The sequence below is a fragment of the Mastacembelus armatus genome, chromosome 5 (genome assembly GCF_900324485.2).
Source record: "Mastacembelus armatus chromosome 5, fMasArm1.2, whole genome shotgun sequence".
Classification (NCBI taxonomy): domain Eukaryota; kingdom Metazoa; phylum Chordata; class Actinopteri; order Synbranchiformes; family Mastacembelidae; genus Mastacembelus; species Mastacembelus armatus.
The window spans coordinates 16,368,717-16,392,249 of NC_046637.1; the positions used below are offsets into that span (position 1 = coordinate 16,368,717).

Below are 23,533 nucleotides of genomic sequence, written 5' to 3' on the forward strand. Positions count from 1 at the left end.
TATGGCAAGCCGTTTGAGCATAAATTAGATATCCTTGATATCAGATGTTTATTTCACATACTAGTTCAGTCTTTGTAAGAACTAGTTCGACGTTTGATTGCACTAGTTGGACATGTGATTGCACTAGTTGAACAAGAACCCTTACTAGTCACGCTTTCTCAGCAACTAGTGGCATTTCTGTCCAGCTAGTTCCATGAAAAGCCCTACTATCAATGCCAGTCACTGCACTAGTAGGACCAAAGTCCCAACTAGTCAGCTTTTTCATGTACTAGTGGCCCTCTGGACGACACTAGTAAGGCTAAAAGTCCTACTAGTTAACTAGTGTGCTGAAAGAAATGTGACAAGTTTACTAGTCAAGCATGAGTTTGGCTCACTAGTGAACTAGTGAGATTCAAATGTTTACTAGTTTACTAGTAAATACCAAAATGTCCACTAGTTCCACAGGTGGTGATCATTTTGGCCTTACTTGTTAACTAGTTAAACACACAATCTGTTACTAGTGAGCTAGTAAGGTCCAAATGGAGTAAGTAGTTGACTAGTGGCAATGATGTTCTCCTCACTAGTTAACTAGTGGAAGACATTTTGCCTCACTAGTGAAAGTCTGTATCAGACATGTTCAGACTATGACTGAACATGTCAGACATTTTTCCTACATGTTAGGCCTTTTCTTTAGCTAGTTTAGTATTTATTGGCACTAGTGAGCGACTATGTGCAACTAGTGAGACATTTGTTTAACATGTTGGTCTTTTTGTTGCACTAGTTAAAGTTTTTGGTATACTAGTGTAAGTTTTCATTTGACTTGTCTGCAAAACCTGCTCACTAGTTGACATTTCTGTGCAACTAGTTAACTAGTGAACAGTTGCAAACATCATACATGTTAACTAGTGACACTTTACAACATTACTAGTTGCACTAGTTGAGCACACAAATCGACTAGTGAGCATTTATATTGGACTGGTAAGATCAAAACGTCAACTAGTGTATTGAAAATATCAACTAGTGCATCAAAAAGACCAACATGTTAAACAAATGTCTCACTAGTTGCACATAGTCGCTCACTAGTGCCAATAAATGCTAAACTAGCTAAAGAAAAGGCCTAACATGTAGGAAAAATGTCTGACATGTTCAGTCATAGTCTGAACATGTCTGATACAGACTTTCACTAGTGAGGCAAAATGTCTTCCACTAGTTAACTAGTGAGGAGAACATCATTGCCACTAGTCAACTACTTACTCCATTTGGACCTTACTAGCTCACTAGTAACAGATTGTGTTTAACTAGTTAACAAGTAAGGCCAAAATGATCACCACCTGTGGAACTAGTGGACATTTTGGTATTTACTAGTAAACTAGTAAACATTTGAATCTCACTAGTTCACTAGTGAGCCAAACTCATGCTTGACTAGTAAACTTGTCACATTTCTTTCAGCACACTAGTTAACTAGTAGGACTTTTAGCCTTACTAGTGTCGTCCAGAGGGCCACTAGTACATGAAAAAGCTGACTAGTTGGGACTTTGGTCCTACTAGTGCAGTGACTGGCATTGATAGTAGGGCTTTTCATGGAACTAGCTGGACAGAAATGCCACTAGTTGCTGAGAAAGCGTGACTAGTAAGGGTTCTTGTTCAACTAGTGCAATCACATGTCCAACTAGTGCAATCAAACGTCGAACTAGTTCTGACAAAGACTGAACTAGTATGTGAAATAAACATCTGATATCAAGGATATCTAATTTATGCTCAAACGGCTTGCCATAGTTGCATTCACACAGGGAGTTGACAGACTGTCTGTCAAGGTGAAAATTGTGGTGATTTGTGGTAATTTTGTGTATTTTTATGTGATGAAATTCAATGAATAAATTAAACAGTGTGAGGACCTCTTCTGATGTTTATTTCCTAACGTCATACTCATAAAAATAAAGCTGGTCATTTCCTTTCACAGTATTTTCAATACTCCCCATATAGAAACTAACACAAAAAATTGACTCTACTCAGTTATTGTAATGTCCGTCTGTTTCATAGACCTCTGTTGTTCAAAAATGATTCAAACTATCGGTGATGGACATTGGCACTGACACTGGGAGACATGCTTTTTCATTACAAAATCCCAGACCCAAATGTTTTCAGTCAACGTTTTACAGATCTGACATGGAGATCTTGCTCCTGTGCAGCTCACTCTAGACGCTGTGAAAACCAGCATTAATTTCCCGCATTGAGGAATCATTGATTTATTTATATTTGTGTCCATTGAAAAGCTCCTGCCATCTCCATGTTGTTGCAGTTATCGGTCATGGCTTTGAAGTTTTCTGTAGACACCAATGGTCAGTGGCTGATTCTGTTAATAAAGGCTGAAAAAATAAATGAAAAATTAAACAATGATGTAATCTCAGTTTCATCTAAACATTTAAAGACATGAATGTGGATCATATTTGTGTGAAGGAGTCACCACTATGTTTTTTCTGAGCACACCCTAATAATGACATATTTACTACCCATTGCTGTGACTTTAGACTGTAGAAAAAAATTTTTGGAAATGCAGAGTAATTGCTGGTGAATACTAGTAACTGTAGATCTAACAAATATGAATTTCTCAAACTTTGCCAAAGCTAAACTTTGAGCTGGAGAGTATTTAGAGTTCTGTGTGAATGTCAACAGTGACCAACAAAGGAATTCATATTCATTTTCAAGATGAAATATTAATGTAGAATGAGTGTTGATTGTGATGAATGATGGGCAATCTGTTCAGATGGGAAGGTGCAGCTGATCAGACAGATGTGACCCTCCCTGCAGTGATGCATTTCTATCATTAGAAATGTTTTTCTCTACCTCATTTAGTGTCTCATTTAGGCGGCAGTACGGGCTCCTCTGTACCTCTTGTTTCTCTCCCTTTTTCCCCAGTGTGTGTTGTCTTGTCCTGTTGATTGTCTGCAGGTGCGTCACCTGAGGCCGTGGCGCTGATGAGCTCCACCTGTCACTCACCTTCACCTGCTTCCATAAAAGCCCTGGATCTTCACAACCTCGGCGCCAGTTCGTCCGTTTACCCACGCTGTAGTGGAAGATCCGTCTGTTTTGAGATATCCGCCTTGGTCACTAATTACTTACCTGGTCTTTTGTTCTCCCTCTTCCAGATCCCACGCCTTCCGTGATCTACGGCTGGAACTCGATACAAGCTGAATCCCTGCATGTTCCTGGAGGTCCTTCGTTCTCCTAAGTTCTCCAGTGATCTTGTGTTGAATAAACCTTTGTTTTTTGAATCCGCACTTGGGTCCCGCCTTGATTCCTGACATTTAGCCTTGATTCCTGACATTTAGCTCCGCTGATGACATGGCCTTTGTCCGTCTTGGTGGATTCGGGGGCAGACGACAATTTCATTGATAGTAAATTGGCACAGCAGCTAAAGATTCCACTCCAACCGCTAGTGCGCCCCCTACGCGCGGATGCTCTGGACGGACGTCTGCTCGCCCTCGTCATGCACAGCACCTCACCACTCACGTTGCTGCTCTCGGGGAACCACCGGGAGCAGGAAATTTTTAAAGTTATTTCGGCTCCACGATCCCCCTTGATTTTGGGACTTCCCTGGCTCCGGCAACACAACCCGCATATTAACTGGGTCACGGGTCAGATAAGAGAGTGGGGTCCGCGCTGCCACGAAAATTGCCTGCGGGCAGCGTTGACGCCATCCTCCCCGTCCGTTGCCGAGCCAGTAGAGGCACACGATGTAACTGGTGTGCCTGATTGTTATCACGATTTAGCCCTGGTGTTTAGTAAAAGTAGGGCACTTTCCTTGCCTCCCCATCGACCTTATGACTGCACCATCGACCTCCTCCCCGGTGCTGAATTGCCAAGTAGTAGGCTTTACAGCCTGTCACGCCCGGAGAGGGAGTCAATGGAGAAGTACATTTCGGAGTCGCTGGCATCGGGCATAATCCGCCCTTCTTCATCCCTCGTCGGCTCTGGGTTTTTTTTTGTTGCAAAGCGGGAAAAGACCCTGCGCCCCTGTATAGACTACCGGGGAATTAATGCGATCACGGTCCGTAACCGGTACCCCCTTCCTCTGCTGACGTCCACGTTCGAGTTGCTGCAGGGTGCCACAATTTTCACCAAATTAGACCTGCGCAACGCATACCACCTCATCCGAATTAGGGAGGGGGACGAGTGGAAGACGGCGTTTAAGACACCTCTGGGGCATTTTGAGTATCTGGTGATGCCATTTGGCCTCATGAATGCCCCCGCCGTCATCCAAACGTTTGTCAACGACGTGCTGCGGGACTTCCTTAATCAGTTTGTGTTCGTGTATTTGGACGATATCCTCGTGTTCTCGCGCACGCCGCGGGAGCATCAGGAACACGTCAGGCAGGTGCTGAAGCGCCTTTTAGAAAACAAGTTATATGTTAAAGCGGAGAAGTGTGAGTTTCACCGTGAATCCATTTCCTTTCTGGGGTTGATTATCGAGAGGGGCGGGGTGCGAGCCGATCCAGACAAGTTACGCGCGGTGGCCGAGTGGCCCCGACCAACCACTCGTCGGGCACTCCAGCAATTCCTGGGGTTCGCCAATTTTTATAGGCGTTTTATCCGAGGTTTTAGTAGTGTGGCTCAACCTCTCACCAGCCTTACCTCTCCCAGGGTCAGGTTCCTTTGGTCCCCGGAGGCGGAGGCGGCGTTCAAGGACTTAAAGGTCCGCTTTACCTCGGCTCCCATCCTGATTCAGCCAGACCCCCAGCGCCAGTTCATAGTCGAGGTGGACGCTTCGGACGTGGGGGTGGGCGCTGTTCTCTCCCAGCGGTCCGCGGCCAACAACAAGTTACATCCCTGTGCTTTTTTCTCCCGCCGTCGGTCCCCTGCTGAACGGAACTATGACGTGGGAAATAAGGAGCTGCTGCTCAAATTGGCGCTTGAGGAATGGAGGCACTGGCTAGAAGGTACGGAACAGAGTTTTATAGTTTGGACAGATCACAAGAACCTGGCCTATATTCAATCCGCTAAGCGCGTCACGGCGAGGCAGGCCCGTTGGGCCCTGTTTTTCACCAGATTTAGGTTCACGGTAACGTATAGACCAGGAACCCGTAACCTTAAGCCAGACGCTCTTTCCCGGCAGTTTGCCCCATCGGACCCAGACTCAGAGCCTGACCCCATGCTCCCTCCCAGCTGTGTCATAGCAGCACTCACTTGGAACATAGAGGACCAAGTGGTACAGGCTCAGCATACGGAGCCTGGTCCCCAAAGTGGACCTATTAACCGCCTCTATGTTCCCAGCCCCGTTCGTCCACAGGTGCTTCAGTGGGTCCATACGGCCAAGTTTGCCTGCCATCCCGGAATCGCCCGCACCCGAGATCTCGTGCGTCGACGGTTCTGGTGGCCGTCTATGGATCGGGACATCAAGGACTCCGTGAGATCCTGTTCAGTCTGTGCTCGGGAGAAGGATTCTCACTGCCCAGCGGCTGGACTACTCCGGCCCCTCCCGATACCTTCCCGGCCATGGTCCCACATCGCACTGGACTTTGTGACGGGCCTGCCACCATCTCAAGGTAACACTATTATTTTAAGCATCATTGACTGATTCTCTAAGGCTGCCCATTTTATTCCCCTTTCCAAGCTCCCCACCTCTTTGGAGACAGCTAACCTGCTTTTTCAGCATGTGTTTAGATTACACGGCATTCCTCAGGACATTGTATCGGACCGAGGAACCCAGTTCACATCTCAGGTCTGGAGGGGTTTCTGTTGGACCCTGGGGGCTTCGGTGAGCTTGTTGTCTGGCTATCACCCCCAAACCAATGGTCAGACAGAGAGGCTTCATCAGGAATTAGAGGCAGGCCTTTGTTGCGTGGTGGCGTCGAACCCCACAACATGGAGCACATACCTACCCTGGGTCGAATATGCTCATAATTCCCAGGTGAGTACTGCCACTGGCCGAACTCCCTTCGAGGTCTCTCTCGGTTACCAACCGCCCCTGTTTGAGGCTCAGGAGCTAGAGGTGGCGGTCCCCTCATTGCAGCAACACCTTCGGCGGTGCCATCGGATGTGGCGACTCACGCGGCATGCTCTCCAACGCACGGCGGAGCGGAACCAACGGCTGGCGAATCGCCACAGGAACCCTGCTCCCCCTTATCAGCCAGGTCAGTCCGTCTGGTTGTCCACCCATAACATCCCTCTCAAGATGAAATCCCGCAAACTCTCCGCCAGGTTCATCGGCCCCTTCACCATCCAGAGGATTGTTAACCCAGCAGCTGTCCGGTTACAGCTTCCGGCAACTATGAGGATCCACCCTGTATTCCACGTGTCCCAAATCAAACCCGTTTCCACCAGTTCCCTTCACGGTCCTCCCACCCCACCTCCTCCTCCTAGACTTGTTGATAGCGCCCCAGCCTACTCTGTCCAGAGGCTCCTGGACGTTCGACCACGAGGGCGGGGGTTCCAGTACCTGGTCGATTGGGAGGGCTACGGCCCGGAGGAACGGTCGTGGGTTCCACGCTTGGCCATCCTCGACGCCCTGTTGGTACGGGAGTTCCATCGGCGACACCCCGACAAGCCTGGTAGCTGCCAGGTGGCGACCGTAAGGGGGGGGGTACTGTCATGAGGCGGCAGTACGGGCTCCTCTGTACCTCTTGTTTCTCTCCCTTTTTCCCCAGTGTGTGTTGTCTTGTCCTGTTGATTGTCTGCAGGTGCGTCACCTGAGGCCGTGGCGCTGATGAGCTCCACCTGTCACTCACCTTCACCTGCTTCCATAAAAGCCCTGGATCTTCACAACCTCGGCGCCAGTTCGTCCGTTTACCCACGCTGTAGTGGAAGATCCGTCTGTTTTGAGATATCCGCCTTGGTCACTAATTACTTACCTGGTCTTTTGTTCTCCCTTTTCCAGATCCCACGCCTTCCGTGATCTACGGCTGGAACTCGATACAAGCTGAATCCCTGCTCGTTCCTGGAGGTCCTTCGTTCTCCTAAGTTCTCCAGTGATCTTGTGTTGAATAAACCTTTGTTTTTTGAATCCGCACTTGGGTCCCGCCTTGATTCCTGACATTTAGCCTATTGTTTTCCCTTCGATTATACATAATGAATGTAATTTCTGTTCAGCCATGTGAGACTAAAAATCCATCCATCCATCCATCTTCTTCCGCTTATCCAGGGCCGGGTTGCGGGGGCAGTAGCCAAATCAGGGATACCCAGACTTCCTTCTCCCTGGACACTTCCTCCAGCTCTTCTGGGGGGACACCGAGGCGTTCCCAGGCCAGCCGGGACACATAGTCCATCCAGCATGTCCTGGACCTCCTCCCGGTGGGACATGCCCGGAACACCTCCCCAGGGAGGCGCCCAGGAGGCATCCGAAACAGATGCCCGAGCCACCTCAACTGACTCCTTTCGATGTGGAGGAGCAGTGGCTCTACTCCGAGCTCCTCCCGGGTGACCGAGCTCCTCACCCTATCTCTAAGGGACTGCCTGGCCACCCTGCGGAGGAAGCTCATTTCAGCCGCTTGTATCCGCGATCTTGTCCTTTCGGTCATGACCCAAAGCTCATGACCATAGGTGAGGGTAGGAACGTAGATTGACCGGTAAATCGAGAGCTTCACCTTCCAGCTTAGCTCCTTCTTCACAACAACGGACCGGTACACCAACCGCATTATTGCTGCCGATGCCCCGATCCGTCTGTCAATCTAACGCTCCATCCTTCCCTCACTCGTGAACAAGACCCCAAGATACTTAAACTCCTCCACCTGAGACAGGATCTCTCCCCTGGCCTGGAGATGGCAAACCACCTTTTTCCGGTTGAGTACCATGGCCTCGGACTTGGAGGTGCTGATTCTCATCCCAGCTGCTTCACACTCGGTTGCAAACCGCCCCAGTGCACGCTGGAGATCCCGGCTCGATGGAGCCAACAGGACAACATCATCTGCAAAACGCAGAGATGAAATCCTGTGGTCCCCGAACTGGACTCCCTCAGGCCCCTGACTGCGCCTAGAAATTCTGTCCATAAAAGTAAGGAACAGAACCGGTGACAAAGGGCAGCCCTGCCGGAGTCCAACGTGCACTGGGAACAGGTCTGACTTACTACCGGCAATGCGAACCAAGCTCCTGCTCCGGTTGTACAGAGACCGGATAGCCCTCAGCAAAGGCCCCCGGACCTCATACTCCTGGAGCACCTCCCACAGGATGTCATGGGGGACCCGGTCGAATGCCTTCTCCAAGTCCACAAAACACATGTGGACTGGTTGGGCAAACTCCCATGAACCCTCGAGCACCCTCGAGAGGGTATAGAGCTGGTCCAGTGTTCCACGGCCAGGATGGAAACCGCATTGTTCCTCCTGGATCCGAGGTTCAACCACCTGCCAGATCCTCCTCTCCAGCACCCTGGCATAGACCTTCCCCGGGAGGCTGAGGAGTGTGATCCCTCTGTAGTTGGAACACACCCTCCGGTCCCCCTTCTTAAAAAGAGGAACCACCACCCCGGTCTGCCAATCCAGGGGTACTGTCCCTGAACGCCACGCGATGTTGCACAGGTGTGTCAACCATGACAGCCCAACAACATCCAGAGACTTGAGGTACTCGTGGCGGATCTCATCCACCCACGGTGCTTTGCCACCGAGGAGCTGCCGAACTACCTCAGTGACTTCGGCTTGGGTGATGGATGGATCAGCCTCCGAATCCCCAGCCCCTGCTTCCCTTATGGAAGACGTGTTGACGGGATTGAGGAGATCCTCGAAGTATTCCTTCCACCGTCCGACAATATCCCCAGTCGAGGTCAGCAGCTCCCTACTTCCACTGTAAACAGTGTTGGTAGGGCACTGTTTCCTTCTCCTGAGGTGCCGGACGGTGTGCCAGAATCTCTTCGGGGCCAACAGGTAGTCCTTCTCCATGGCCTCACCGAACTCCTCCCATACCCGAGTTTTTGCCGCCGTCACCGCCTGGGCTGCAGCACGCTTGGCCCGACGGTACCCGTCAGCTGCTTCGGGAGTCCGACAAGCCAACCAAGCTCGGTAGGACTCCTTCTTCAGCTTGACGGCATCCCTTACCTCCGGTGTCCACCACTGTTATGGACAAACTGTGACTAGCACAGAAGTCCAGCAACAGAACACCACTCAGGTTCGTATTGGGGAGGCCGTTCCTCCCAATCACGGCCCTCCAGGTTTCACTGTCGCTGCCCACGTGAGTGTTGAAGTCCCCCAACAGAATTATGGAGTCCCCAGTAGAAGCACCTTTCAGCACCCCCCCGAGAGACTCCAAAAAGGCCAGGTACTCTGCACTGTTGTTCGGCCCATAGGCAGTGAGAGACCTATCCCCGACCCGAAGGCGCAGGGAAACGACCCTTTTACTCTGGGGGGAAAACTCCAACACGTGGCGGCTGAGCTGGGGAGCTATGAGCAAGCCCACACCAGCATCCTTCCCCCCCAGTGAGGTGACATTCCATGTCCCTAGAGCCAGTTTCAGCATCCAGGGATTGGGTCGCCGAGGTCCCCGTCCTTGACCACTGCCCGATCCACTAAGCACTAAGCACTAAGCCCCTTATGGATCCTCCTGTGGGTGGTGGGTCCACAGAAGGGCGGCCCCACGTCGCTCTTTCGGGCTTTGCCTGGCTGGGCCCCATGGGGGGAGACCCAGCCACCAGGCGCTCGCCAACGGGCCACACCCCCAGGCCTGGCTCCAGGGTGGGGCTTCACCATGCCGGGCGACGTCACGGTCCTCGGTTTTCGCTTCATAAGAGGTCAGTGAATCTCTCTTAGTCTAGGACCTGTTTGCCTTGGGAGACCCTGCCAGGGGCATATAGCCCTGGATAACATAGCTCCTAGGATCATACGGGCACGCAAACCCCTCCACCACAATAAGGTGGCGGTTCGAGGAAAAATCCCTTTGCTACTTAAATGTAGAGACAAGACAGTATATTTCAAAACATGTCTTGAATATTCAAGGTACAAAGTAATTTCTAAAAAACATCCCTGGACCCATATGGATTGTTGAATAATAAATGTGCAATCAAAATACAGAGCCAATTCAAATTATTTAATTTTTCGATTTAAAAATGTGTTGCTGCCAGTAGAAATATGGTTCATGTGGATTATGTGTTTGATCTGTGCACAGTATAAATATAGATTGTAGATGTTTAATAAATGTAATAATTTGTTATGTTCAAAAATAAGCATTAATGCAGTAAACCTAAGGATTCAGAAAAAAAAACATTTAACATTCCCAAACATAACCATGAGCATACAGACCTGTGATTTGTGTTGCTGTTGGTGACTCCCTCTGCCATCTGCAGAGGGCGCTGGCAAGTGGCCTGTCCAGCATTAGCCATTTCACTCTCTGCAGAAAAAGGGTCTGTGTGGTTTCCAAAAAGACCGCCTTGTCTCTGTTTTAGACAAGATAGTGAGGTTATTGTGAGCTGTATTCATAGGTGTGACCTGTCTTGATTTATTTCACATACAGTACAAATAAAAACATGTTGCACATCATTACTGAGACTGTCAGCAATCATCACCTTGTATTTAATATGTCAGGAATTACCATGGCACACTGGACTGTATAGCTGCAGCTATTTAACAGTTATGTTTGCAAATAATAACTGTATACATAAACAAATCTGAAAAAAATACAGTAAAGTTAAAGTTTTGCTAGTATTCTGAGTAAAGACAATTTAGGTTGTTTGTAAAACCCATTATGATTCTTTTTGTACTTCATACTCCCCTTCCACCTAGCCATTAATCTTTGCATCCTGCTGTGTTACCCTGTAGATGCCTTCCAAACCACCTGGGTCCATGTCTTCTTCAGTCATTAGATCTCCAGAAATGGCCCTATGGAGCTCTGGAGCTGCTTCTTCTTCAATGTTTCTCAATCCGGCCTGACAAAAATATAAATAGAGAAACAAGAAGGAAACTCATTCATGCCTATGTATGTTTGAGACCATAACTCATCTGTAGGTCTATAATGGCATACTGGAGTGGGATATGGAATAGATATGTGCATATTTTTATTTTCTGCATTTACAGTATTGCATTTATTTGGCTAATGAACATACTCTTTTTTGTCATGTTTAATGAAAAGTCTTTAATGAAGCTTTCAGTTAAGAACATCTTGGATATTTAACATTTTCTCATTGTCATGGAAAAAATACTTGGAGGCAAATCTCAGGTCAAAGGATGGCAAATTTAATAGGCAAGGCAACGGGCAAAGCAACAGAGTCACAACAGAACATACAGCTTGCAGGACGGGTCAATACCAATTGACCATGAGCACAGAAAATGATCAGCTTTTGTATCAGTTGAACAGAATTAATTTACACATCAGTCACTCACATGTAAATCATGCCGGCAGGATGGCATATATAATATAATTAGCGTCTCCCTGACTTTCCGTCTGCTCCCTTGTGACTACAAAGCAGTGTTAAAAGCCTTGTTTTAGGAAAATAACATAACATAGGACACAACACAGGACACAAAAGGGAGGTAGTAGACATTTGTCTGTCGAGGTATAAATTTCCCTCACACTCATTACATTCCAAAGTGTTGGAAAAACAGTACACTTCCATAATTAATTTATCTCTTGTTAAATTATACGCATTATCTATTTACTATTTTTAAAAAAATACATCTTATGCATTTTTATGTATTTATTGGTTTTGGTCTTTAAGATTTTGGTTTTGATATTTCTAGTGGTTTTCTTTTCTGATGGAAGTGGTCTTCCCCATCCATAAGGCAACAGTGGTTTACTGAAATTATTTAACACATTTTTTTGCTGTTTTGTACTAGGATGTTAAAATTTTATAACCTATTGTTCATTCCATCATTTTCCCTCCCATCATGCAAAAGAAAGCTGTTTGCATTAAATAATTATTTAAATGCTCTCATCTTCATGTAGTTTTGAGTAAGATGTATTTGTCATGTACAGAAATGTTTATCAACATCAATAGTTAATTCTACAGTCCTATGATGTCCTACACACAAAAAGAAAACAAAAAAATGCTGATACTATTATTCTTAGTATTTTCAATTAATGACAAATGAAAAACAAATTAATAAACTGTTTACCTGTATCTCATGGGTAGCACTTTTCTTTGTTGGCCGGTAGCCGTAGTACTCCTCCTGTCTCTTCTTCAGTTTTCTGAAATAATCCTGGATTAGGAAGGTTGCATAGAACTTTCCCACTGTAACCTCATCATCTATGAAAACACAGAAATGCATGTACAGTGTAGAGAAAGACATACTGACTGATTTTGACAAGGGTTGATACCCGATATAGTGGCCACTTTAGGATGCCACAGGTCTGTTGGGCTCAACTAAGGTGTGTTTAGACAGACAGCAAAGAAAAAGCTGCTGGTTTGTCTATGGTTCCAGGACGTCTGAACATCAGAAAGCTCCAAAGTTGGGAGAGAGCTCCTTTCAGCGCACATTCCGTAAAACATACAGGCTGTGAATTGACAGTAATCAATTGGCAGAGCAAGGAGTGCATTCATTTCTGGCCATGATTTTTTTGAAAAGAACAAAGAAAAGAAATCGAAATCTATTATAAGTTCTGGTTACTATCAGTAGTAGAGTGTTACCTGACAGGATGCATGCTAGGTCAGACTAAATGCTAAAACTTTACTGGACTTTACTTTATGTGCAGTATGTGTATTTGTTGTGTTGTTAATTCTATATGAAGGGACAGGCTGTTTGATTTCTGTACCTTGACCACATTGTGGTGGCTATACCTTTTTCTTAATGCTAATAATTTTTGTTTGTTCATTCTATTTAGGCTATAGGGCGGCAGCTGTTTGACAGTAATAATCACTTCTATGCTCAGGCTGCACTCTTCCTGTCTAAAGTGAAATTTTGTTGGAACAGCAAGGCCGATTGCAGTGTTTAATTAGGCGCAATGTATATGCATTTATATTTTAACACATTTTATCCTGAGTATATTTTAACTGACTTACTCTTTACTTCCACCTGAATACAATTTTACATAAGTAGTTTGACTTGTCCTTGAGTACATTTCTTTAACATAACAGTACAATTTTACAGTAGTCTACTCTTTCCATTGCTGTTATGCAATGTGGAAAGTCAGACATCTTTGGCTGAAATGTAAAGGAAGCTGTGAGAAAAATTTCTCCACAGATTACCATTTTGTAGAAAAAACATTATAAACAATACTTGATATGAACTGTATATTTTATGTTAGACCCAGGACAATTTACTAAGCCATTGCCTTCTTGAGATGTAAAAGTTATTTTGCTTGTAAAAAAGTAAAAAGTTCCCACACACTGGTATCTTGTTTCTAGTTCTTCTTTAGTTCTGTAGGGACATCAGGCCTCCTGAGGAGAACTGGAAATGAGACAGCAGTGTGCAGGTACCCAACACCTGCCAAAATGTCCGTATGCTCCCGTTCCCTACGTCTAATAAACACCAACCTCCAATAGGTGGGATGACTTGATCCAGCAGTTTCATACTGGTGCGCTTCCAGATCTTCTTGATAATTCCTCTCAGTTCCTCATTGGCTTGTTCAAAATTACCTGCCCAATGGAAGAAGCAAGAGAAATAACTACTTTCAAAATTATGTCACATTCTCGGTAGCTAACTCTAATAGATCTGTATCTTGTACAGTTGTATGAATTGCATGGACCTTGTACAGTATGGTTGTTAAAATATCTGAAATAGTAATCACAATTGTACATGTATTAATTTAATAGCCACAGTAAACTGACATAAATCATCAGATTATGCTACCAGTCAAAGGACTGGACACACTTTCCTTTCAGTTCAATGGGAAGGTGCCCAAATTTTGGACTGATAGTGTATCATTAGTGCATAATGTTAACTTAAGAACACTTCTTGGATGATGGTTTGCCTTGGATAAATTCTACTGTAGTCTATACAGACTGTAGTCTGTATTCTACTGTGTACTCAAAAGAACGAGTAACATATACTGTAAATAAACAGTACATTGTTAATAACACACACCTTCTGTCTTTATTTTCAGTGCAGTTCTAACAAGGGCAAACAGTGTGGCATTAAAGGTGACTGTTCCATCACTGTTGAGAGGCATGTTCATGGAGACCAACCTCTGCAGAAACAAAACACAATAAGAACCACACACACTTAAGGTAATGTAGAAAGGTTGCTCATATTTGGTTTTGCATTGATTAACTTACAAGTTGTACTAAATACATAACATGATTTATGATATGTATTTCAGTTTTTTCAATTTTTACTTCTCAGTTGTAATAAATTACACTTCTGTACTCTTAGACAAATCAAGTAGGCATCCTTCAAAGTTTTTAGCATAAAATGAAATCTTTCTGCTCTGTTTTTATTGTCACAGTGTAGTGTGCTCTGCCAAGTGCACCAGGAATGTTTCAAGCGCAATTTGGTAACATGGTGGTAAGTATAAGTTGAACTAATGATTAATTTTTTGACATGAATATTATTTTGGTAATAAACCACAGATAATCCAATATGCGGCCTGACAGGATGTTCCTGAGGTAACAGGACATGTGACAGCAGAAATCAGACTGAACACTTCTCACCTTGCAGGCAATACGATGAGGACAAAACTTGCCAAAACCCAGAGGAGGAGGTATTCTCCGCAAGAGCGTCACCACATCAAGATGCTTAATACGCCCCCTACGAATAAAGAATAAAGGATTTCATATTCAGCCTCTTCCTATATGAATGATTTGCAACAGGTATAGCAAAGGTAAAAAAGACCCAAAATGAAAATTATGTAATTTAATTTGTGTGTTTAGATGTACTGGCCTCAACATTTAACAAAGGTAGCCATTCTATCCTATTAACCTTCGTCTCAACGAACAGACGTGTTTAAGCTGGAACAAACATAACATTTGAAATGGTATAAGTAGGAAAACTGGTTCTGGCAAGCTATCCATAAATGATATGGCTGATTCTTACATTTTTTTCTTACCCACAGATGCTGGATGTTGAAGGTTCTTCTAAAGGTCTACTAAAGCTTGCAGCATTCCACATCACCCAGTCTTAGATAAACTACTCTATAGGTATGCAGGGGAAATTCCCTTCAAATCGCAAGCGCAAACAGGGTAGGAACTTCTGTGTAACTGATTATGACTATTTATCCAGTGCAATTGCTGTATGAAATGAAACAGACATTTATAAACTGCTTTGGGTCTCTCTGCATCCACATAGGGTAGTAATGAAGGAGACACAGTGGCAGAAAAAGCACAGCACTTTGAGTTTGATGCAGCTGTGCTTGTTCTGCCACAATTCTGTGGGAGTGCCACAACTACGTAAAAGTGGAAAAATGGGATACTACAAGTGCTGTCACTGTAATTTATACCAGCATGGTTTATGCATTCTAAAACTGCATGACAAAGATGTGGTTGTTGCATAAGGAACGCATTTGTGAGATGGTCTCTTTCATCAGCTTGTTTTCTTTGGCAACAGTTTGTCATTTATGCATGAATCACTTAACTAAGTTTGCCCCTAAGGACAAAATCCATACAAAATCAAAGGCAAAGGAAATGCTATCCTACTCAAAAAATTCTATAAACTGTAAACATGTGTAAAAGTGAAACCACTCATATTATGGGAAATGGGCTCCAAAACAAGAAACAGTCACACATGCAAAACATATACAGAGGGAAAAGTAGGAGAACAAGAGAAACACTCCAAAAATCCTTAAAACACTATAAATGCTCAGAAAAAATACTCTTTGACCTTGCAGTGGCAAATGCAATGATGAATTTTGCCTCATCTGAAAACTGGAGTAATATATAGCAGGCTAGTATAGCACTTGATTTGATCATGCCAGTGTGACGGTAGGCTCCAAAGGGTTAATGTGACGAAACAAATACAGGAAGGAAGTAAAGTTACAAAAATGGTATGTTTCAGACATTGAACATATGTAACGTAGTTTCACAGGATAGATCCAAATTTCCTAAGATATATGCTACTACTGCATCATGACTCACAACTTCTCTGTGAACTTTTATGTGATCAGCTGATGTCTTTAACTTTTGTTTATTTTGTCAAGATCATAACAGAAATTAGATGGGTGTTTCAGTAGTGTGGAAGAACCAGTAGAGGTTTACAAAAATGAGTTGAAACATAATTTTGAAATACTTTTTAGATTTATCTGGTTTAAAGATGCAGTGGTGCCCAACTCATCAGACTCTAATAACATACAATATCTCATTTCTCCATGAACAGAATAAAGGCGCAATGTGCAAAATGTGAAATATTTAGCTGCTCTAGCTCTAGTGATGATATTGCAGAATGCAACCTTCTGAGCGTTTCTGCAGTTTCCCTGCATATTTTAAAATACACAATTCACTTACGTGGCCTCAGGATCATATTCAGCCCAGATTTTCTTGAACTCATCCAAGTGCTGGGGGCCAAGAATAGACCAATCACGTGTCAAGTAGTCAAAGTTATCCATGATGACAGCCACAAATAGGTTGATGATCTGTAAGGAATAGAAGCAATATACACTATGTCTTTTACTGTAAGTTTGGATGGGTATTATGTATGTTAGAGATGTCCCACCACCTGAAACATATTTTATGAATCCATGTTTTTATGATCTTGCCATGGATAAAAATCATTAAATCATGAAATGTAGCTCAGGTAGCCTTAAGTGAAAGTTTTAGAAAGAAATACATACATGGACAAAATTGTTAGTACCCTTCCATAAACGAAAGAAAAACTCACAATGGTACTGAAAATTAACTAATAAAAATCAGACATTGCTTTTGAATTGTGGTTCAACAGAAGCATTAAAAAAAACTAATGAAACTGGCCTAGACAAAAATGATGGTACCCTTAACTTAATATTTTGTTGCACAACCTTTTCAGGCAATCACTAATCAGACTTCTGCACCTGTCAACAGGCATTTTGGCCCACTCCTCTTGAGCAAACTGCTCCAACTGTCTCAGGTTTGAAGGGTGCCTTCTCCAGAGTGCATGTTTCAGCTCTTTCCACAGATGTTCAATAGGATTTAGATCAGGCGTCATAGAAGGCCACTCAAAATAGTTCAATGTTTTCTTCTTAGCCATTCTTGGGTTTGTAGCTGTGTGTTTTGGGTCATTATCCTGTTGGAGGACCGATGACCTGCGACTGAGAATGCCCTCCAGAATGCCTTGATAGTCTTGAGATTTCATTGTACCCTGCACAGATTCAAGACACCCTGTGCCCGATGCAGCAAAGCAGCCCCAGAACATAACTGAGCGTCCTCCATGTTTCACACTAGGTATGGTGGTCTTTTCTTTGTATACTTCATTTTTGCGAACAAAGAGTTGATGTGACTTACCAAAAAGCTTCAGTTTTGCCTCTTCTGTTCAAAGGGCATGCTCTCAGAAGCTTTGTGGCTTGTCAATATGCATTTTACCAAATTCCAGTCTTGTTTTTTATGATTTGCTTTCAACAGTGGAGTCCTCCTCTGTCATCTTCCATTAAGTCCACTTTGGCACAGATGGTGTGATTTGACACTGATGTACCTTGACCTTCAAGTTTACCTCTAATCTCTTTGGAAATTGTTCTGGGCTCTTAGGTTACCACTCGTATTGTCTGTATCTCCAATTTGTCATCAATTTTACTCTTGCGGCCACATCCAGGGAGGTTGGCTACAATCCCATGGACCTTAAACTTCTGAATAATATGTATAACTGTAGTCACAGGAACATCAAGCTGCTTGCAGATGGTCTTATATACTTTACCTTTAACATGCTTGTCTATAATTTTCTTTCTAATCTCCTGAGACAACTCTTTCCTTAGCTTTCTGTGGTCCATGTTCAGTGTGATACACACCATGATACTACCTTCGCCTGTGTTTATAATAAAATGTTTTCATTGTCACGTCTCAGTGTTTGCTGTGCATTTGGGTTCACCATGCCAGCATCATCACATCAGTTACCATTCTGGGTTTTTCTTTCTTTAATCAAAGGCTAATTGACTAAGGCCAACAATTTTGTCCATGTGTGCACAATACAATTTAATGTGAAAGCATTAGGGCTGTCAAAATTAAGGCGTTAACGCAAATTCATTTTAACGGCACTCATTTTTATTAACGTGCGATTAACGCAGCTCGCATTTCCTGTTTGACCTGTGGCCTAGCCTGTAGTAGGAAAAATCAAAAATGCAGTCATAGACAGTAAAGAGTGCAGCAGCATGTTCTCCCCATACTTGTGTGTACTGCATGTTAGGTTGATTGGTGACTCTAAATTGCCCATAGTAGTAAGTGTGTGTGTGTGATTGCTTGTCTCTGTGTCTATGTAGCCCTGGTGACCTGTCCAGGGTGTACCCCTGCCTTTCACCCAAAGACAGCTGGAATAGGCTCCAGTAGATCCCTGTGACCCTAGTTTGGAATAAGCGGGTATAGATAATGGATGGATGTGTTTTACTATGCTCTTTTTTTTCCATGTGAACAAGTTCTTTGAAAAACATCTACCATCTTTGAAACATGTCTATGTTCTTTATGCTGAGGTGGTTTCACCAATAATAAACATATATTTGCATAAAGCATCCATGTTTGTCCATGCCCATGTTGATTAGAGTATTAAAAACTTGAAAAGTATTCATTTAAGGTAAATTTAGAACAGATAAAAATGGGCGATTAAGTTGCAATTAATCATGAGTTAACTCATGACAGTCATGCGATTAATCGCCATTAAATATTTTAATCGATTGACAGCTCTAAAAAAAACGTAAACATGACAGTTTAAATAGTTTAACAACTGCTGCATATTCAACAAATAAAGCCTTTTAAACTTCATTTATATGAATATATAATTATATATAATTATATTTTATATATATAATAAGAACTGAAGTTTGGGTTAAATTGCACACTAATGTGCACTGAGTGCTTGTGAATGTGTGTGATGTTTCACCAGAAAGGCACAAAGCATGTAGAAACTCATAAAGTAGATGATGGCAAAGTTGGAGCCACAGGTGTACTCTTCCCCAGGCAGATAGTCAGATTTGGGGTCGCACTTCTTCCCATACATAGACGCTAACATCACTTCATGCCAGGCCTCCCCTGTAGCACATCTGCACAAAAGAAATATCTGAACACCTAAAACCACACTTCCAGTTGAATACTCACACTGAAAAGCCAGTTTGTCACTAGTCTTAATCCAATTACTATTCATGATATATAAGCTGACCTGACTTTACAGTAAGCATATTTGAACATCAATGTAATGCTATCTCATTGCATATTTATCAAAAAGTATAATCAGTATGACTTTTTAGACATTTTTGTGTTACTGATTTAACTAGATGTTTTTAAAGTGTATTTAACTTTAATGGAGGAGGAGGACACACCGCTTCATCTCCCCCCACCCCATACCCTGATGTTGGTTCAGTTTTAATGTTACTTGACACGGATGAATGAATTTTGTGATGCAATTCTGCTTGTTGTTATGCCTAATCTACGTTCTTCAGTTACTCTTTCTTCATTACACAGTTTTAGCACGACTCGGCTCTACTCTACTTAACTTAATTTGGTTTTGGTCATTTTCCATTACAATTGAGTACCACCTCAACGTGGACAGGGCAGTCAGAGCAGGGTGCTGCAAAACTGCTGTGACGCCACCAAGCACAGCAACATCTGCACCTCCTCATAGGACCCCGGTGTTGTTTTGTGAGTAGCATTAACCATTGCTTCGCTAAAGAGTAGAAAAATGGAAAAACAAACTATTATTGTTGCCAGTTTTTAAAAATGGCAGGTTTGATTTTTGTGTTGGACATGGATGAACATAGTGCTCATGGCTCTCCTAGTGACGTTGCTCCCTGGTCAGGCAGTGGCCCGCAGTATGTTGACGTCACATTTTAGTATCAGCTTGGCTCACTTGGAACCTCAATTGAGGAGGTACTAAAAAGTACCTGCTACTAGGTACTATCCTGTAATGGAAAACACCAAAAACCGAGTCGAGTCGAGTTATGTAGAGCTGAGTAGTGCTAGTAGAAAGCTAATCTATAATTAGTATAATAAGAAATGTGACTTATACACCAAAGCAACTTATATGTGTTTTTCCTGTTCAACAAGGTCGTTTGCGGTCATTGCGGTCATTGCGGTTTATAATCTGGAAAATATATATTTTCTGACAGTGGAGTCCAATTGGCTGAGAGTGTAGTGTTATGGATTTTTTGTAGCCTTAACTGAGAGAAACAGGCCACCAACCTGAATAACAGCAGCACAGCCTGTGGGAATGTCTGGAAGTTGTTGTTCCTGTTGATGTAAGTGCCATCAACCAAGGCAATTTTACCAAAGATCTGCAGAAAAGATTATTTTAAGAATAATATAAATGCTGAGTAACCTACATCATATTTTTTAAGTTACTGAATATACAAATGTAAATGGTAATATCCTGCTAATATCATGGCCTCTTGGCAACAAAATGCCATATGCAATCAGATTTTAAAAATCAGCTCTTAATTTGCAGCTAATTGCACAGCTGGACAAAGGTTGGGCTGGGCTAGGCTCTGAGTTTTGAAATCCTGAAAGTATTGAAACTGTGAGAAAAAGTGACAGTTGTAGAGCCTCCCAAGCAGAAAACACAGCTGTCCAGCTCAACCATGGCTAATATCATTTAAGTGTTCTCTTCCTTATCTCCTCTCTTGATGTCCATATTTACACAAATGTAATACACATTTCATATTACGTTGACATTCTCACCGTGAAGCTATTAGCCCTTTTGTTATTTGATTGTTGTTTGTGGATCCACAGAAAATGTCATGATCTATATCTCAGCATCAGCATTGCTGACTTTCCTGCAATTTAACTATCAAACTGCAAGGTACACCATAGGTAACTGACTATAACACATTAATCAACGCCTCCTGGCCAATCAGAGCTGGAAAGTCAGTGACCATTGTATAATTATCATAGCAGACAGTGATTGTGTGTGTGTATGTATATACTGTGCATACCTGCATTCCAACCACAGCATATATAAAGAACAGCATAAGAATGAGCAGTGCCACATAAGGAAGAGCCTGCAACACAACAAGCAATACTACTGTAAGATAGATGGTAATTCAAAACCATAGGCTGACTGATGGTCCATGGTGATGCTGACCTGAAGGGATTTAATGAAGGTCCACAGAAGATTCCGTATCCCCTCAGAGCGATTCAGTAGTTTCACCAGGCGCATGACACGAAAAAGTCTGAAGAATGTGATTGATACACTCATGTTCTCAGCAGACTTTTCAGAGAAAGATAGAAAGTTGACAAATGGGACATTGCGAAGTGCAAACTCTTGAAATCCATCAAACCGATATTCAAAAAGTGTTAAAGCAACTCACTGCAATTGCTTGCATGGGATCCACGTCCTGCAAAAACAAACTTTTTTTTTTACTACTACCCCAAGACAAATGGCTGTCCTCAAATTTTGAACAATTTTCATGCTTATTGTCAGATTTTGTTACTGTAAGCACAACCATATCTGAGTTCAAAATGGCAGCAATGTTTTTTTTCTTGTTCACACAAAAGAAGATGCAGGTAAATATCAGTGCTGAACAAAAGCTAGAAAATATAAGGCTGTATAACTGGAACAATCTGCAGTCAGTTGAAGGATTATAAAGTGTAACTCATGCAGCACTCTTTCAAATTAGGTCTAATATTTACTGTTATAATTGCCCATACATATGAGCCACACATCAGTCACAGTTGATATAAAGGGTCTTTTGAAAGGAAAACAGTTAGTGCCTTATAGTAGCCAAACACATAAAGGTAATTTTCTATAAGAACTACCAACTAAGAAGATGTAAAAACTCAAAATCTAGTGCACATGTGTCAAACTCCATTCCCAGAGGTCCACTGCCCTACATGTTTTCTAACTATCCCTGCCATTGCCGATTACCTGGATCAGGTGTATTCAGCCAAATTGTTTAACACCTCTGATTGTTAAATTATTTTATATAAGGAACGTTTTTACATTGCACCCCACAGTTTAATTCAAAATATGAACACAGTTGAGTCCCTTTTCATGAATCATTGTCATGATTGTTATGTTAAAAATTAGCAAAAACATGCTGACTACCAGTAACTCAGCTTCCCACAGTTTGCTTTCTTTGTTGGTGAATTTGCAGATCTTATTTCAGTACAAAGTCTGCATGCATATGCCATATTTGCAAGTAAAGTCACACCTGGCCAACCTCACACTGTGACCATTGATGCTTAATGGCCAGTGTACATTAAAAGTTTTGACTCCACTTTGAAAAGTGACTTTGAAAGTCAAAGTAATTTGAAAGTAAAGCTGGCATCTGACCTCTTGGCAGTTTCAAATGTTGAGAAGCCAAAACAGCAGAAGAAAGGTGAGAGAAAAGACTCAAAGGAGCACACATAGGATTGTAGCTGAAATCTGCTTACACCTGTGTCTCTCATTAGCATTTGTGCTCTCCAGAGTCTTTTGACATGAACATACTTCCATATATGCACAAATAATATCATACTGGAATGGTGTTAGCTTAACAGCCAGTGCCTGATTGCATAATACATGTGTCATTTTGGAGTAAATTGGTGCCTCTGTTATTCTTACAATATTGGCTGAAACTACCTGCTAATCACTGTCCTCGTACATTTGTGACAGTTTATAAGATGGTTTGCATGATAATCTTAGCCTTCCAGTATTTTGGGGAAATGAGGCCCTGGTTTTTGTCAGTCCAAGTCTTGTTCAGACAAATTTCATGCAGCATGAATACCATGCAAAACTGTAGCAAGTGCATACGTACAGTGCAGCCATGGAGACAGTAAAGTCCTCCAGAAGAAGCTAGTGCTGCCTGTTGGAGGGAAACATAAACACAAAAAGTCAAGTCACAGGGGAAATGGGAATGTCCATTGTAAGTTTCATCCCTCCATCCATCCATCCATTATCTATGCCTGCTTATTCCTATTTTATGGTCACAGGGATCTGCCGAAGCCTGCTGTTGTTATTTTGTAATGCAATAACAGCAGGAGACGGGAGATAGAGTCTAGTGAGTTTGTTTAAAACAAAAATATCTGGGGTCGCTTGTGGATCACGATGATCAAAGAGTTCAAAGTTTTCAACTCTTGCCATCAATGAAGGGGACAGTTCGTTGGTTTTACCCATAATCAGCTGGACGTTGTTATCAGTTTAATCCTGTGTAAAGTGAGAAATGGAGTATGGACAGGCTGGAACAGTTAGTGGTTGTGTTGACATGCACTTAAGTAACCCAGTTACAATCTGAGTTCTTCAGGGGGTGTAATGTGCTATAAATTGAAATGTCATGTAAAATGAAAACCTGGTTTCTAGTTTAATTGAACTGATTCAATTTGACCAAACATCAGAACTGAAACACTGTATTACTATTGGCAGACAAAATATTTTTAAGGACTTTTAATGGGAATGCACATGAGCAGGATTTAAAACATGTTCCCAGAAACTGGTCAGAACACAGACAGTTCTGATGAAGAACATTTAAAATCATGGGAGGTTAATATGAAAATAAGTAGAGAATTTCAAATAAAAGATAGATAAGATATATGTACACCTAGAAAATATAGAAACACAGCTATGTATTTTTATCGCATTAAATAAAAGAAAAGGAATACCTCACATGTAGTATTTGAATTATCCACGAG

At 42.9% G+C, this 23,533-nt stretch overlaps 1 protein-coding gene across 2 annotated transcripts in view; it reads right to left on the reverse strand.

Annotated features, from left to right (window-relative positions):
• Positions 1–1,741: 1,741 nt before the first annotated feature.
• LOC113130179 (dihydropyridine-sensitive L-type skeletal muscle calcium channel subunit alpha-1-like) overlaps positions 1,742–23,533 on the reverse strand; it is an 87,008-nt gene continuing 65,216 nt past the window's right edge. The window contains exons 29-42 of one of the 2 annotated variants that reach the window (XM_026306554.1): positions 22,663–22,710; positions 21,235–21,261; positions 21,009–21,134; positions 20,860–20,925; positions 20,111–20,202; positions 18,816–18,975; positions 16,265–16,392; positions 14,480–14,576; positions 13,914–14,016; positions 13,364–13,465; positions 12,006–12,136; positions 10,706–10,819; positions 10,197–10,330; positions 1,742–2,345 (exon numbers count right to left, since the gene is read on the reverse strand). In XM_026306554.1, the coding sequence (XP_026162339.1) occupies positions 2,336–2,345; positions 10,197–10,330; positions 10,706–10,819; positions 12,006–12,136; positions 13,364–13,465; positions 13,914–14,016; positions 14,480–14,576; positions 16,265–16,392; positions 18,816–18,975; positions 20,111–20,202; positions 20,860–20,925; positions 21,009–21,134; positions 21,235–21,261; positions 22,663–22,710 (1,338 nt within the window). In that variant the 3' untranslated portion in view covers positions 1,742–2,335. Of the gene's footprint in view, positions 2,346–10,196; positions 10,331–10,705; positions 10,820–12,005; positions 12,137–13,363; positions 13,466–13,913; positions 14,017–14,479; positions 14,577–16,264; positions 16,393–18,815; positions 18,976–20,110; positions 20,203–20,859; positions 20,926–21,008; positions 21,135–21,234; positions 21,262–22,662; positions 22,711–23,533 lie in introns of those variants that run through there. The other variant, XR_003295669.1, reaches the window with a different exon arrangement.